The sequence below is a fragment of the Harpegnathos saltator genome, unplaced genomic scaffold (assembly GCF_003227715.2).
Source record: "Harpegnathos saltator strain DR-91 unplaced genomic scaffold, Hsal_v8.6 scaffold485, whole genome shotgun sequence".
Taxonomy (NCBI): domain Eukaryota; kingdom Metazoa; phylum Arthropoda; class Insecta; order Hymenoptera; family Formicidae; genus Harpegnathos; species Harpegnathos saltator.
Genome location: NW_020230299.1, coordinates 1362614 through 1377761, shown reverse-complemented (window position 1 = coordinate 1377761; position 15148 = coordinate 1362614). Strand labels below are relative to the sequence as shown.

Genomic DNA, 15148 nt, shown 5'->3' with positions numbered 1-15148 from the left:
CCGATATTCACTGCCAGTACTGAAAATATATACTTTATGTCACATATATTATAAATTTTCAGTACCGGCAGTGAATATCGGAACGCAGCCATAGACACATATGCATAATAGAGGAGCCAATGAGCATCGAGCATTTAGTCGCCATATTGATTTACGCAATAGCATTTAGATGCTATCTAGATGCTCATTGGCCCATAAGCTCTTATGTGATGCATATGCATCATATACATGTCATTTCATGTGTGAAAGCCCTTAGTCATTCTATGTGTGGAGCCCTTAAAACATGAACGTAAACATCTACTATCACATATAACATATATAAAAATCTGATTTTATATATTTCATTTGTGTATTTTAAAGAATTTAGACGGTATTGATAAAAGACAAAATGCCTTTGCCAGCTGCGTTAGCTGCTCGTCTTGCAAAAAGAGGATTAATATCTGGCTCTGAGAAACATGGTATATTTAACCCTAAAAATATATTTAAACAATTATTACTTTTGAAGAATTTATTACATTTTGAGACAATTTACAACCATTTCTAAAAAAAGAATATATTACAACATTATTGTATATATTTTTATATTAAACCATCAATTTTATAGAATCTGGAAAGAAGGAGGCAAAGAAAAAAGTACATGAAGAAGTAATAGCTGAGGATTATGATAATACTAAGGAAGAAATTAATCAAATTGATTTATCTCAAAAATTCATGGTAAGCATAATTATTAAAGCTCAAGTAAGAATACTTTAGATAATAGGATGTATAGAAAAGTAAGAATACTTTAGATAATTGGATATATAGAAAATATTTTATATTTATATTCTCATGTGTATGTTATAATATATGTAGTGTTTTATTCAGGGTTATAGTGGATGTCCCAATAAATATAATATTTATCACGAGTGTACAAAGAAATGTAAGGAATTATGGGGACTAGGACATGTACAACCTTCAGACAAATATTTAAAACGACAAATGAAGTTAATCCAGAAACATCCTTTACCAGAAACATGGAAAGCTGTTTATGATCCTGGATCGTAAGTATTTAATCAGAAATTTGTTATTATCAACATATCTACTTTGTGACAATTTCTAGGGTTATAATAACAGAAAAATTAATATATGATCTGTTTATAGAGGACAACATTATTATTGGGATTGGTCATCTGACTTAGTATCTTGGTTACCACCAGGTCATCCTAAGTGCCAAATATCACAACCTGCATCTCAATTACGAGAAGAACTGCATTTGAAAGCAGGAGATCAAGATGACAACATGTCAAGTGATGATAGTGGCAGTGATCAAGAAGCAATGGAAGTTAGTAATTCTTATATAATATTGTAGACTTACAGTTTTTATATGTTATATAAGCATTATAAATGAAACTAAACAGATTCAACATTCACAAATTCATTATGATTCTTCAGGTAGATGAAATTGATATTAAGAAAGATAGAAAAGTTGAAAATCGTACAAGGTACAAAGGACCAGATAATAAAAGATCTCAGAGGTCTGATAGAACAGATAGTAAAGACAAAAAAGATCGAACATTAGATCCTATGGATCCAGCATCATACAGTGATATCCCAAGGTATGTAATTTTATTACAAAACCATTAAAAAGTTGCGTAATCCATAAGTCTATACAGGGTGGGCCATTTTAATTTATCCACACTGATAACTTTGAAAATTATGGAAATACCGAAAAATGTCGAAAAGAAAAGTTATAGGGTTCGTAGGGGGTCAATTGATAGTGACCTTGACTTTGACCTTGAAGGACATTTTCAGTCATTTGAAGGTCTACTTTGTTTTTCTTAATAGAAACCCCTATTTTTGACCGTGGATTTGAAAAGAGCGGGAAATTTTACATTCAAATATGTTATCATGTTAAGGGTCAATGTAACCCTTAGGGGTTATCTGAAGGTCAAAAAATGACCCAAATAGGAGTTTTAAGGTTCATAGAACTTGACCGAGCTCAGAAAGAGCAAGTAATTTCGTATTCAGATTGGGTTAGGTTGATCTCCAGAGATTATTTGAAGGTCAAATAGCTCATGATCGATCATGAGACTAGTTTCATATTTTATTCAAGTTTTTGACCTAATCGAACCTGAGAATAATAGTTACTATCAAGTCTTAGCCTTTATTATTCGATGAATCTTTACGTGTGCTCTGAGCTGGAATAACAGTGATAAATTATTGTTTAGAGAAATTCATCTTTTTTGCTTTGATTTTGTTCCTATATTGGAATTTATTCAGTTTCACCAGATACGAACTTGTATCATTTTGTTGCTAATTTCCTGATATGTGGTGTTAGATGGTTGCAAAATTATTCGAAATTATTCATTTTTACTTACGAGAGAGTACTCAAGCAGTTATTTTTTTTCCGAAAAGAAAATTTATTTTTTACAAATTCTTATTCTTGAAGAAGTATCTTCCTCAAATTCCATATCAAATATGGCTGGTTATCCGTCAGCGGAAAGGTTCCGTGGCGGAACTGTTGCATGGCCAGCAAGATCTCCAGATTTGACTTCGTCCGATTTCTGTTTATGGGGTTATCTGAAAAATGTGTACGAACGGGCACCAACCAATAGAGAAGATGTGATTGATATAATCCGTACCGCCCGCCAAAATATTCGAAGGGCAGTATTATTAAGAACAGTTCGGTATTTTCAACGAAGAATTTGTTTGTATATCTAGCAAACTGTAGATGTTTTCGAGCAATTGCTTTAATTCTTTGTGAGGTAAGGAGACTCACGTTAATCCAGCACCCCAAAAGAGTTTTAAGTCGCATTGTTACCTCCACGTGGTAAACTCTGGTAACTACAATTTTGTAGGCTAATCACAGACGTAATTTGTTATTTTTTTTTATTCTAACTTTTGATTTGTGCTTAACAATCCTAAAAACCTATAAGATGACCCCTAGGAGTTACATTGACCCTTAATATGATAACATATTTGAACGTAAAATTTCCCGCTCTTTCCAAATCCGTGGTCAAAAATAAGGGTTTCTATTAAGAAAAACAAAGTTGACCTTCAAATGACCTTGAAAATTCCCTTCAAGGTCAAAGTCAAGGTCACTATTAGTTGATCCCCTACGAACCTTATAACTTTTCTTTTGGACATTTCTCGATATTTCCATAATCTTCGAAGTTATCAGTGTAGATAAATTAAAATGGTCCACTCTGTATATATATATATATAATGTATAATAATGTATAATTATAATATTGTAGAGGAAAATGGTCAGATGGATTGGCTAGACATAATGAAGCAAAGACTGGTGCAGATACAACTGCTTCAGGACCTCTTTATCAAATGAGACCATATCCTAGTCCGGGCGCAGTACTTCGCTCAAACAGAGCTAATAAAACGGAATCAGAATCATCAAGTAAACCAAAAGTTGCATTTCCAGAGAAACCAGAATAAATATGTTAATAATAATTATTATTATTATTAAAATTAAATTCCTGTGTATTTTTTCCACATTGGAATTACATTGCTCAAAAGAATTATGGCGTAGATAATTTATTGCCGAAAATTGGCTAACTTTGACTGGCGAATACTTCGCGAAATATTATTGTAGACTAATGATTTTTTTTCAAAATGAAGCTTGAAGTCTCTACTTTAAGAATGTATCTCTATTTTTTGCATGCGATGCACTCCTACTCCTATAATCCCTGACATCTGAGGGCATGTTTGGTATACTGAAAATTGCAAAGTTTGACGGAATGCACGGACGTGGACAATTTTTTTTCGGGGATGCCATTTGCATCGTCATAAAGTTCAAATCTTCCCCTTCAATTTGAAAAAAAATGGAGCGCTACAATTTTTTGTCGCAAAATTACAGCCCTTCAAAAATATCGTACGGAACCGTGGAGAAAACGAAGAGAGTTTGTTTGCCGATGCTAGGAATGTTGGCTGTGGTCAAAACACGAGCCAGGAGCTGAAAAACTTGCGTGCGTATGTCAACAAACATTTTTGCCGTTGCTCCACTATGATTTCCAGTCATTTAATTCACCGGCCAGTACTTGGTCCGAAGGCCAAAAACAATGATATTTTTTAAGGGCTGTGACTTTGCGACAAAAAATTGTAGCGACTCCATTTTTTTTCAAATTGAAGGAGAAGATTTGAACTTTATGACGACGCAAACGGCGTCTCGAAAAAAATTGTCCACGTCCGTGCATTCCGTCAAACTTTGCAATTTTCAGTATACCAAACATGCCCTCAGATGTCAGGAGTTACAGGAGTAGGGGTGCATCGCATGCAAAAAATGGAGATACATTCTTAAAATAAAGACTTCAAGCTTCATTTTGAAAAAAAAATCATTAGTCTACAATAATTTTTTGCGAAGTAATCGCCAGTCAAAGTTAGTCAATTTTCGGCAATAAATTATCTATGCCATAATTCTTTTGAACAATGTATTTGTTATGAATTAACACATTTGTGGACACAGACTTAATTAATACGAAAATGGTTGAAGTTTATCATTAAGTATGTGCGTTATGGATTGATCTATAGATATCACAAAATGTAATGATATTGAGTGATCTTAGTAAATCTCAAAATAAATTGATTTCCAAACAATGCATATGTTAAAAATATCTTACTTAAAATGTTTAAGGTATAATATAATATTGTTTTGAATAGATAAATGGCTTTTTTGGTGCAGTTTCTTAAAATATTATATTATATATAAAATATTATATATAAATAATAATGTAATATATATATATATAATATATTATATATAAATATTATATTATCAATATTGAAATACGTATTGATAGGTGCGTACGGCGACCGATAATCGGTACATCAATGCGTGAACTTTCACACATGTTTTGGCTATGTCCCGATATTTATTGCACTAAAAAGCACTAAAAATCTATAGTTTATGTAATATAAACTATGTATTTTCAGTACTGGCAGTGAATATCGGAATACGGTCTTTATCTAGTTTTGTACCACTTAACTGTCGAAGAAGATAAAACTCTGCGACAGGTCGGTAGGAAGGAGTGAGGCCTAATCGAAGGAATTTATCATAAATGCCGTTACCGCGACTCAAGCAGCAGTTTACCGTATTTCGTCAGAGTGGTTGCGTCGCTAATATCTGACAAATCGCGCGGCGGCAGTGGTAATATTTTTACGATTTCGCGCCAGCTTTACGAAAATGATTATCAATATTCCGACAATACTCATCATTTTTATTTCGCTTGTACCTGCCTATGATAACGCGAATCTAGGATCTACAGAATTCCTCATTGGTGAGTTAGAGGTTACCGACCCAATTTACCGCAATAACCGTAAAATATTTATTATGCATTAATTTCGTAAAATTTGGAAAATCATTTGTTACTCTTCTAAAGGATATCTCTCAGACACGTGTATCATCTCTGTGAATCTGACATAATTTCTATAGATATTTTACACAATATAAAATATAAAAATAAAAGAAAGAGAGAGAGAGAGAGAGAGAGAGAGAGAATGTGTATGTGTAAAAAAAAGCACATTCAATAAACGGCAAGTAACAGTAACATCGCATCGGTATCAATCATCATCAATGTATTAATTGCATCAAAATCAATATTATTATTTCTCTCTCGATAACGTAATTGACGTGTACAGTAATATTATATATTATTATATATAATAATATTATATATTGCATTTATACCGTTGAATGAGAAATTATAATAATGTGTGATAATTTTCAAGTTAAATCAAAGTGTGATTTTACATAAATCTTAACAACGATAAAGGAAAAGAAAAGAGTAAAATATAGAAATGGATTTTTATAGTTTCGTCGTGCATAACAATGAGAAAATTATTATGCGAGAATCAAAGTATTGAAGACACTCAACAAATTTCAGTCATGCAATTTCCGTAATTCGTAAATCATGTCGCATTTTAGAATAATTTCTATGAGTGCATTCTGTCGCTTTGTCGTAATTTCAGAACGCGTTGCGCATCGTACACCGTCAATAATAAAGTTTATTAAAAGTTAAATAAAAGTTTTTAACACTTGGTATATTATTCCTGAACAAAAGTGTGTTTCCGAATAAAATGACATCACAAATGGGAAACAGATAAAGTTTTCCGCAAAGAGCTTACATGTATGCTAACAAGAATTATTTAGCCATCGGTTTTATCGGAACTATAATTATTAATCATTAATGTTATTGCAAATGTTATTCGAACTACATTATCGCGGTATTATTGTTAAATTTACACGGACAATTTCGTGGACAATACCCAGGCTGAGCAGAAAATCCTGATGACGTCAAAGTGACGTCAAAGTGATGAGGAAAACTTATTCTTTCATCACGATTCGGTATTTTCTCGTCACTTTGACGAGATCATCGTAATTTCATATTCTACTCAGGTAATTGCTCCGCGGAAATATACTCTAACGCGCACGTGTTTCATCCGCGGAATGTAGTCGTGAGGAACGTCAGACGGAATTCACACCCGGAACATTCAGGGTTTTCTCAAGATTTGTTACAAGATTTCGACGAATCCTTCGACATCTGTTCTATCCTTTGCTCGACCTACTCCGACCTAATCCGGACCTACTCACCTTCTAACATAGAAACACCTTGTTCGCTTAGACAGGAATCAGCATGAGATCCCGACGGAGAAGGACTCGTGTTGTGCCAAAGAGTTCACGAAGATCACGAAGATCTCAGAGTTGGACGACAAAGACAAGCCGAAGGAAAACTGCACGCCGCACTCGCTCGAGGAGTTCCCGGAAGATCTGTTCACAGCGGAGCAACGACGCCAGGGCGCAGTGGCGTTGCACACCTTCTTCGGCCTGTACTGCTTCTTAATGACCGCGTTGGTCTGCAATGATTACCTGCTGCCGTCGCTGGACTGCATCTGCACGCGTATGAAGATCAGCAGCGACGTGGCCGGCGCGACCTTCCTCGCCGCTGCGAGCAGCTTCCCCGAGCTCTTCGTCAACATAATCGGCACCTTCCTGACCGAGTCCGATCTCGGGGTCGGCACTGTCATGGGCAGCGCGGTCTTCGATACCTTCGCCACCCCGGCGTGCGGTGCGTTATCGGCGTTTCACGTAAGTACCTCTCGAAAATGTCGAAATCGCGCATAAAATCATGCCCGAGAGGATATCGAATATCGATTTGATGATATTTCGATTTGAAAATCTTCGCTCATTTATTTCCACCTCTGTTGAATGGTTCTTATGTAAGCCAGCCAGCCACGCGTTCTTTCCTCGACTTGCGCTACTTTACGCATATTCATACGTACGTGTACGTCCGGGAGTTTGGGACTAGACGAGGAGAAGGAAAACAAGAGACGATTGCATGAAGAATTCGGCGTATCAATATTTCCTTGTGTAAACGATCGGTGGAATCTCCAGTGTTTGGTTTATATGATAACTCACGTCATGAACATGACACAACCATGCGTGCGCGTACGTCCCTGCGTACAGCGATCTATACACGCTAATCACCTCAACATCCTGATCCCGGTTCCGATTATTCCCCTCAAATAATGTGGTATCTGTGATACGATGCATATCTGTCTTTCCTGTGTTTGCGTGCCTGTGCGACAACAAGATGTCGTGCCAATTTCATTCGGAATATCGTCGATAAGCCATCTTATCGAGACAACACGCGGTCTATCAATTTCTCGACCAAAACATTTTGTAGGTCACAGACATGAAAATCGAACTTTTTAATTAAGGGCTTTTTTTCTGCGTTTACATATGTAATAGTTTCGGCGATGTATACTTTTATTAGAGCTGCTGCGTTTTTTCTCGTATAAAATCTCGATTTTTACTTTCTCTCGCGAATATCTCCCGTTATCTTCATCATTCAGTACTTATATTTAGATTTTTGATTGTCATTTCGAGTTTTATCGGTATTTGACATCAAAGGGAGAAATAACAGAGATTTCGTAACATTTAGATTAACAGCGTCCGTAAGAAACATTTTTTTTTTAACTGAAATACTTCACAGCACATAAAATTATTTTCCCTTATCTCTCGTGCGTCTCATGTTCAACGGTTGACAGTTGAATTATTCATTGACTTTTGAATCATGCAATTATCTCATCTGATTATTTAATCACGATTATCTGGATATATCTGAGACGATTTTTGATCATTTCGGAGCGTGAGAAGTCTCAATATCGTCCCCGCATTTGTAAGAACGACATTCGCCGTTTTTCAACAATTGCAATTTTGTATGCGGCAAACGCGGCAGGAAATCTTATTATGTAATACACTCAGTTGTAAGATACGGCAAGAGTTAAAATAAAAAAGAAACTGCAATGCTAGAAGATTATATATGAATACTGCAGCTTGAAGATTTCTGCGTAGTAGTGTACATTGTTTTTCGTATTTATCTAATTTTATTCGTTACTCTTATTTAATCGTGCTCATTACGTAACGAGGACACCGACCGCTCGCGTTATTGTTTGAGAATCTCGGATGCGAAGAGTCAAAAAATTGTCACAAGAATCCCCGATGTTACGAACAATGTCGTACGCTGATACGACGATGATGTGTTTCCTTTATCGTACTTGGCTCGATTTGTCAGAACAAACACGTCTAGATTGACGGATTTTATCGCGATACGAAAGCTTGAGATCCGGACTGTCAGAATCCACCTGTCAATTTCACAGAATTAAAATCCATTTTTACACTCCAACGTAGTCTCGCACTCATGTATATTATATACTCACCTAACGTTAATTAAAATCTGATAAGATATACTGGTCCGGGTCCGTTCTGGTACGATAAGTTTGATCAGTACTTAAATCGATATAATTTTGCGCTACTTGTATACAAATTACCATCTGTATCGCGGGACAAATAACCCGAGAAAATCTTTTCTAACATTATCCGACATCACATTCCCATATTATCAGCTAACAGCTCAGTTTTGCGGACAGCCTGCGCGTTTGCTATCGACGTTCTCTACTACGTACTATCTAGCACGATATTTTGGTATACAGAACGGTCGCATGAATTTCAACATTTAATGGCTGCGATATTCAAACACATGCATTGCAAAAATATGCAAAAATGCCGCATTCGTCTGCAAAATTATGGAAACGGATAGAAATCGTAATAACTCTAATAATAATGCGATTGTTGCGGCTTGCGTGTCGTACGGTGGCGTTGAAAGAAACGCAACGGGTTGAACGGGTTCCTCCGATCGATTTCTCATTCGTCCATTGATACACGTCGTCCAAGATAACGAACTTTCGCTGATTGCGCCGTACAATTCTTGCAAATGATAATGCTACAACAACAATAACAGTCATTGTCCGTATTCTTTTCTTGACCATTCTTTTCTATATGGATGTGCAACGATAGTATATCGTTCCATTTCGCGTCGACAGTTTATTGTTCCATAAAGATTACGTGTTTAAGGCTTAATTCCGTTTTTTATTGGTGTCTCGTAAGAGCTCCATATAAGAGAAGGACGTTCGAAATGAAGGAAACTGCTTTCTTAGAGATTGCAGAGACTGCATAATCAATTCTGAGCTAAACACTATTTGTTTTTTTTTTCTTTTTTTTTTTTATAGCTCGCGTCACCCGCAATACCGTCGGAGTAAATAAAACTGTTTCCATTTTTATGTTCTCCAACAGGTAATACAATTAGAGTGGCGGATATTAACTCGGGATTGTATATTTAACGTGATATCAGTTGGAACTTTGGTGGTCATAATGTGGGACGGCGTGATCGAGTTGTACGAAGCAGCCATCCTCATAGCACTGTTGATCGCTTATTTGATAATATTATTTTGCGGCAAATACTTTATTCGTTGGTACAAGAAGTTGGCACGTCTCTTCACTAGCAAAACCGGCAGTACCGCCTTTTCCGGAGACGAATGTAAGTACTATCATTAAATTCTTGGGATATCTATCAAATAATATCTCTATTCTGCGATATGAGTTACAAGCAAAACAAAGTAACGATACGAATAACAATGATATCAATATTATTTGAACTTTAAACCTTAACGTTTCAGACAATTCGCAGGTAATATTCATTAGCGTGATTTTATGGTAGAATTAATCATAATTTGTACAACAAAATTCTACAAAAGATGATACACATATACGCATACATATATATCGTATATATAATAATTAATAATGCATTTATTGATTCAACATGCAAATATGCGTAGAGTAAAAAGGAGAGTGATGTAAAATAATTGTTCATGACATGTCCTCTAAATAAAGTGAACGAGTATCAAAGTTCTCGCGATGCTCTCGAATTCAAGCAAGTCGCTCAAGTATAAATTGGTCTAATCAGAAATTCGCACATCTCCGTAGTATTTTTTTTTTTTACGTTGATATGTAATACTCGTCGACAGGTAATGGCGCAATTTACTATAACCGCGTATGCGTTCATCTAAGAATCTAAGAATCTAGAGAAACCCATGGACCCCGTCCTATGTATGAACTTTGCACTTTGTTATTCGACAGCTCCCGAGAACAAGGAAGAACCCATGACCGACGGTCTCTACAGGCCGTATTTTCATGGCGAGCTCGTGGCGGAATATAGAAAGAAAAGTCTTACTAGCAACGCAGTTCATAAGACCTCGACTGATTGCGCTGTGGAGGCGCAGAATCACGTGAAGATGACGGAGGAATATATAGAGCCAAGTACGTACACACCGTGCGCGCGCGCGCGCGCGAACGCCTTGTGTGCGAACGCCACGAGTGCAAGCGCTTAATCCGAATATAGCGAAGGCAAACTGCTGGCGTAACAAATGGAATACCTATTTACTGCGATAAGATAATCCCAATATTAACAGAATAGTAAATTGCTGCATTCTTTTGCGGACGCTCTCGTTTTTAGATACACCCTTTATATGGCCGAGCGGCGATAGACTAGCCAAAATCTGGTTCTGGTTTATTTGGCCTTTAAGACTAATCTTATTCGTTACCGTACCGGACAGCAGGTACAAACGATGGAAGAACTGGTACCCGGTAACGTTCGTCATGTGTGTCACGTGGATTGCGATCACCTCATACCTGGTGTCGTGGATGATGACCGTTCTTGGCGACACCATGGGAATTTCGGATTCCATAATGGGTCTGACGTTTCTGGCCGCCGGCGGCAATATGCCGGAGCTCATCTCGATCGTGATACTCGCTAGGCAAGGTGAGTAGCCGGGTGAAAAGCCGGGCGTAACCGTGGGTAACCGTGAGAACATCTCTCGATTCTCGAGACCACAATGCGTCCTCTTCTCAGATACCGCATTAAAAATCGATCTCGATGAAATTTAAGTTTAAAAAAGGGTCCCTTGGCCCGTTAGCAAGGTCAGAAAATCTACCTTGTCTGACCTTGCAGATCCCGATAGAAACTCGAATTATATAACACCTAATTATATGACACCTTTCGCGCGCAATCGTTGCTATTTGGGATTCATTTTGTTTTCAACATTGTACGCAGGTAACGGCAACATGGGTATGAGCAATACGTTAGGCGCGAACACGCTTGACATTCTAATGTGTCTCGGCTTACCATGGCTCATCAAGACCAGCATGACAGGCAAGAGCGTTCACATCGTCTCCGGTGCGTTGTCATACAGCGTGCTCTCCATCATCGTATGCGTAATTATTTTCTACACGGTGGTCGCAATGTGCAGATATCAACTGAACAAAACAGTGGGCGTGATTTGTCTGATATTATACGCGATATTCCTCGTTTTCGCCATATTGGTCGAACTCAACGTCTTCTTCCACGCAAATTTACCCATGTGCTAATCTTCCCGAGCGTACTCAACTTGTCTCATCGCTTTCTGTCTTCTGTTTTCAACTGATTTTCGCGAGGCGAAGGAATCAACTGATTGAATCGGGATCGCCCTCGACAGCTTTCCAGGCGTACTTATGCCCAATTTCTTCACCTCTAGATAAGTTGTCGACAACTTTATCCATGAGATATCTCCCAGAATCGGTTTTCTTCATCTTTAAGTAAAGTTTGTATCCGGCAGATAAACTCAGATATCCGGTACCTGAAGTAACGGATATCTGACAGATATTGATTTCAGTGCCCTGACATAATCTAAAAATCACAAGAATACGTAATTGTTGTTTTTATGAAAATACAAACATAATAATTTATTTGTTGCTCTTTGGATATTAATATTTGTGAATCTGATGATGATGATGATGGTGATGAATTTGTAAAAAGAAGACAAGGAGAATTTCCCGAAACAACATTACATTCGTCGTAAATTTTTCCCCAAGCTTCATTTTTATCTTTCCCTGTTGTTCCATCGTTCTTTTATTTTCGACACAATATGTGTATATTTGAATCCATTAAGGCCCAAGCGGACATAAACGGACATTTGAGCACCCTGCCTAGCCAAAACTAAATTTTGCCAGGATAACTTGCTCCCTAGGGGCAAAAATCTCCACTCCTTCGATTCCCGTCGTTATTTTTCACCCACAACCCCCGGAAACCTTAAAACCTTAAAAAGAGTGTAAAGAGGGTAAATTTGGGAAAATGTGTCTGTGGCAGTTTAATTAATGAATAAACGACGAGAAAAAAATGCTTCAAAATTAAAAGTACGTTACCTTAGTATTTTCTTAGGACACTAGTGTGTATTCGGTGGTATTTTTAAATTCCAACCCTTTGTAAAGGTAGCAGATGGAGGAATGAAATTGAACTGCTTAGATTTTTGAAAATCGGGTTTTGGAACATCAAAACTTTTTCTTGAGCAGTCCTCCCAATGTTTTCCATGTGTTTAATAATAATTCATCACATGCAACCCTCAGCAAGGGTTGCAGAAGGTTGCAATAATATCGTTAGAGAGGGTGAGATACCGATATTCCTGTCAAGTATGTATCTTACGTACATTATTTTTCTTTGGAAATTTGAGGAATATTTTTTTCTCTTTCGTGCCATTTTTCGTGAAAAATTATCGTAATTACCATAAAACACATGAAAGACATTGTGAGGACTGCTCAAGAAAAAGTTTTGATGCTTCAAAACTCGATTTTCAGAAATTTGAGCAGTTCAATCCCATTCCTCTATCTACTACCCTTACAAGGGATTGGAATTTAAAAATACTATCGAATACACCACTAGTGTCCTAAGAGAATACCAAGGTACTTTTAATTTTGAAACATTTTTTTCTCGTCGTTTATTCGTTTATTAAAGTACCACGGACTTTAAAAATACTTTTTCCCGAATTTATCTTCTTTATACTCTTTTTAAGGGGGTTTCCAGAACGGATGAAAAATAATCTGAGCTGGAATCGAAAGAGTGGAGATTTTTACCCCTAGGGAGCAAGTTTCCCTGGCAAAATTTAGTTTTGGCTAGGCAGGTTACTCAAATGTCCGTTTACGTCCGCTTGCGCCTTATTGGGTTGATATAATGTCGATTAACAAATTAATTTCAGTTCTTGTAAAATTTGCTCCTCTTTTTTCCTTCTTCATTGAGCCGGATAATTGTCTTTTCGACACTTTTCAAAATAGTTAACCGAAAATAGGCGCAAAAATATTTATTTTCGCAAAATATAATCTCACTTGAGAGGAATATGTTGAGAGGAATATGAGAGGAATCGCTGGCAGAATATGATAATTTATAATAAATTTCTGGTACATTTTGTGTCGAAAGTTAGTAATATGAAAAATAGCTATCTGTTGGATACGTAAACAGAGATTTAAGGACCGGTTGTTCCAATTTCTTGGTAAGTTAACTAATAGTTAAATCATACGTTTGTCTTTGTTTTTCCTTCTACTTACACAAAGACAGACATATGATTTAACTATCAGTTAACTTATCAAGAAGTTGGAACAATCGGCCCTCAGTGAAGAAAACGAATTTTTAGTTATCTGATGGATCTTTGTCTGAGAAATAGCTATTGGGAAGTGTGAATAAATTAGGCATTAGGAGAGCGAGTCGACACTAACACAGTACGACAGAGAACATGTACAAAAAAGAAATTCGTCGAGTGTGACGAAGTTGACACGAAACTGTTGTTACAAGCGTCTTGATCATCTCTCTTGTTCATATTTTTATCCCATAAACTTTCGATCACGTATACACACACGCGTACATACATTGTTTCATTTTAAAAAACGCACCTCGATAATTCTTTAACGAAGCATTTTCAGCAAAAATGTTTCGGACAGAAGTTATAAGAATCACTGGGGGCCATCGACCGGCGACCTTGAAGTCAATTTTTAAGATCAGGTCAAGGTCAACTTAATTTTTTTAAACGGAAACTGCTATTTTTTATTATATCATCTTTTTCTACCAATTAATTTGAACAACTTTTCGTCTGAAACATTTTTTTATTTACCTAATATGTTTTGAGATATTTCAGGGAAACTTGATGACTTTTTCAATATTTAACTTACGATATCTCGCTAACTATTTGTCGGAAGAAAAAATAGTACTAGACTTTTTTACTCTATTTGGTCTCAAGAACATATTGTTACAATAGTTCCCTAACTTTTGTTAATTTATTGACTTTTGGAAATTTCAAAATCATCAAATTAGCCAAAGTCAGGGTGCTATTGTAACAATATATTCTTGAGACTAAGTAAAGTAGAAAAGTCTAATAGCATTTTTTCTTCCGACAATAGTTGGCGAGATATCGTAAGTTAAATATTGCAAAATAGTTTCGAGTTTTCCTACAACTTTTGTCCGAAACATTTTTGCTGAAAATCCTTTGTTGAAAAATTATCAAGGTGCGTTTTTTAAAAATGGGACACCCTGTACATATAGACAAATACGCGAGTGCCAATCGAGTACGCTTTTGTACTGTAGAATAAATGTGGAATTTCCATTAAAGACTATTTATTATTTTAGAAAAAAAGAACATTCTTGTTGTATATTGTTGTATACTCCGTCTTGCACGTTATGATATCTGATTCTGTACAAAAAATTTATGCTTACAAATCGAAGAACCGTAATGACTATAACAACTATAATAAACTAAGAACTTTGTATCCTTGACGAAGTATCCCTCTGTCTTTCGGTTTCAGGATTAATCTTTCTGTTGAAAGAACTAATACTCCAGGTGCGAATTTATAGATTTTATTATAAAAATTATTATATAATTTATACACTAGAGAGAGAGATGTTATAATGCCGTAAATTGTGAAGACGCAAAAATGTTCTTGAAGTGTCTATTGTTGGGATGG

The 15148-nt window shown here is 36.3% G+C and overlaps 2 protein-coding genes across 3 annotated transcripts; both read left to right on the top strand.

Annotated features, from left to right (window-relative positions):
• The first annotated feature begins 255 nt into the window (after nucleotides 1-255).
• Nucleotides 256-3927, top strand: PQBP1 (poly-glutamine tract binding protein 1). 2 transcript variants are annotated; one of them, XM_011152238.3, is made up of 7 exons: nucleotides 271-289; nucleotides 361-458; nucleotides 605-714; nucleotides 853-1040; nucleotides 1141-1321; nucleotides 1432-1595; nucleotides 3237-3927. In XM_011152238.3, exons 2-7 carry the CDS (start codon nucleotides 389-391, stop codon nucleotides 3427-3429), a joined length of 906 nt encoding a protein of 301 aa, XP_011150540.1. In that variant the 5' UTR covers nucleotides 271-289; nucleotides 361-388; the 3' UTR covers nucleotides 3430-3927. The 2 variants fall into 2 exon arrangements, with proteins under 2 accessions (XP_011150541.1, XP_011150540.1); XM_011152239.3 differs by having other exon boundaries at nucleotides 256-458; nucleotides 865-1040.
• A 1010-nt stretch (nucleotides 3928-4937) lies between these two features.
• LOC105189867 (sodium/potassium/calcium exchanger 4) lies at nucleotides 4938-14278 on the top strand. Its single transcript, XM_011152236.3, has 6 exons — nucleotides 4938-5267; nucleotides 6612-7075; nucleotides 9623-9866; nucleotides 10469-10648; nucleotides 10845-11150; nucleotides 11442-14278. The coding sequence occupies exons 1-6, from the start codon at nucleotides 5174-5176 to the stop codon at nucleotides 11753-11755; spliced, it is 1602 nt and encodes a 533-aa protein (XP_011150538.1). The 5' UTR covers nucleotides 4938-5173; the 3' UTR covers nucleotides 11756-14278.
• Nucleotides 14279-15148: the final 870 nt, after the last annotated feature.

Coding starts and splice junctions, on each gene's coding strand:
- PQBP1 (XM_011152238.3), top strand. CDS start 389: ATGCCTTTGCCAGCTGCGTTAGCTGCTCGTCTTGCAAAAAGAGGATTA. Junction 715..852: donor ATTTATCTCAAAAATTCATG/GTAAGCATAATT, acceptor TAATATATGTAG/TGTTTTATTCAGGGTTATAG. Junction 1,596..3,236: donor TCATACAGTGATATCCCAAG/GTATGTAATTTT, acceptor ATAATATTGTAG/AGGAAAATGGTCAGATGGAT.
- LOC105189867 (XM_011152236.3), top strand. CDS start 5,174: ATGATTATCAATATTCCGACAATACTCATCATTTTTATTTCGCTTGTA. Junction 10,649..10,844: donor GGAGGAATATATAGAGCCAA/GTACGTACACAC, acceptor TCTCGTTTTTAG/ATACACCCTTTATATGGCCG. Junction 11,151..11,441: donor CGTGATACTCGCTAGGCAAG/GTGAGTAGCCGG, acceptor CATTGTACGCAG/GTAACGGCAACATGGGTATG.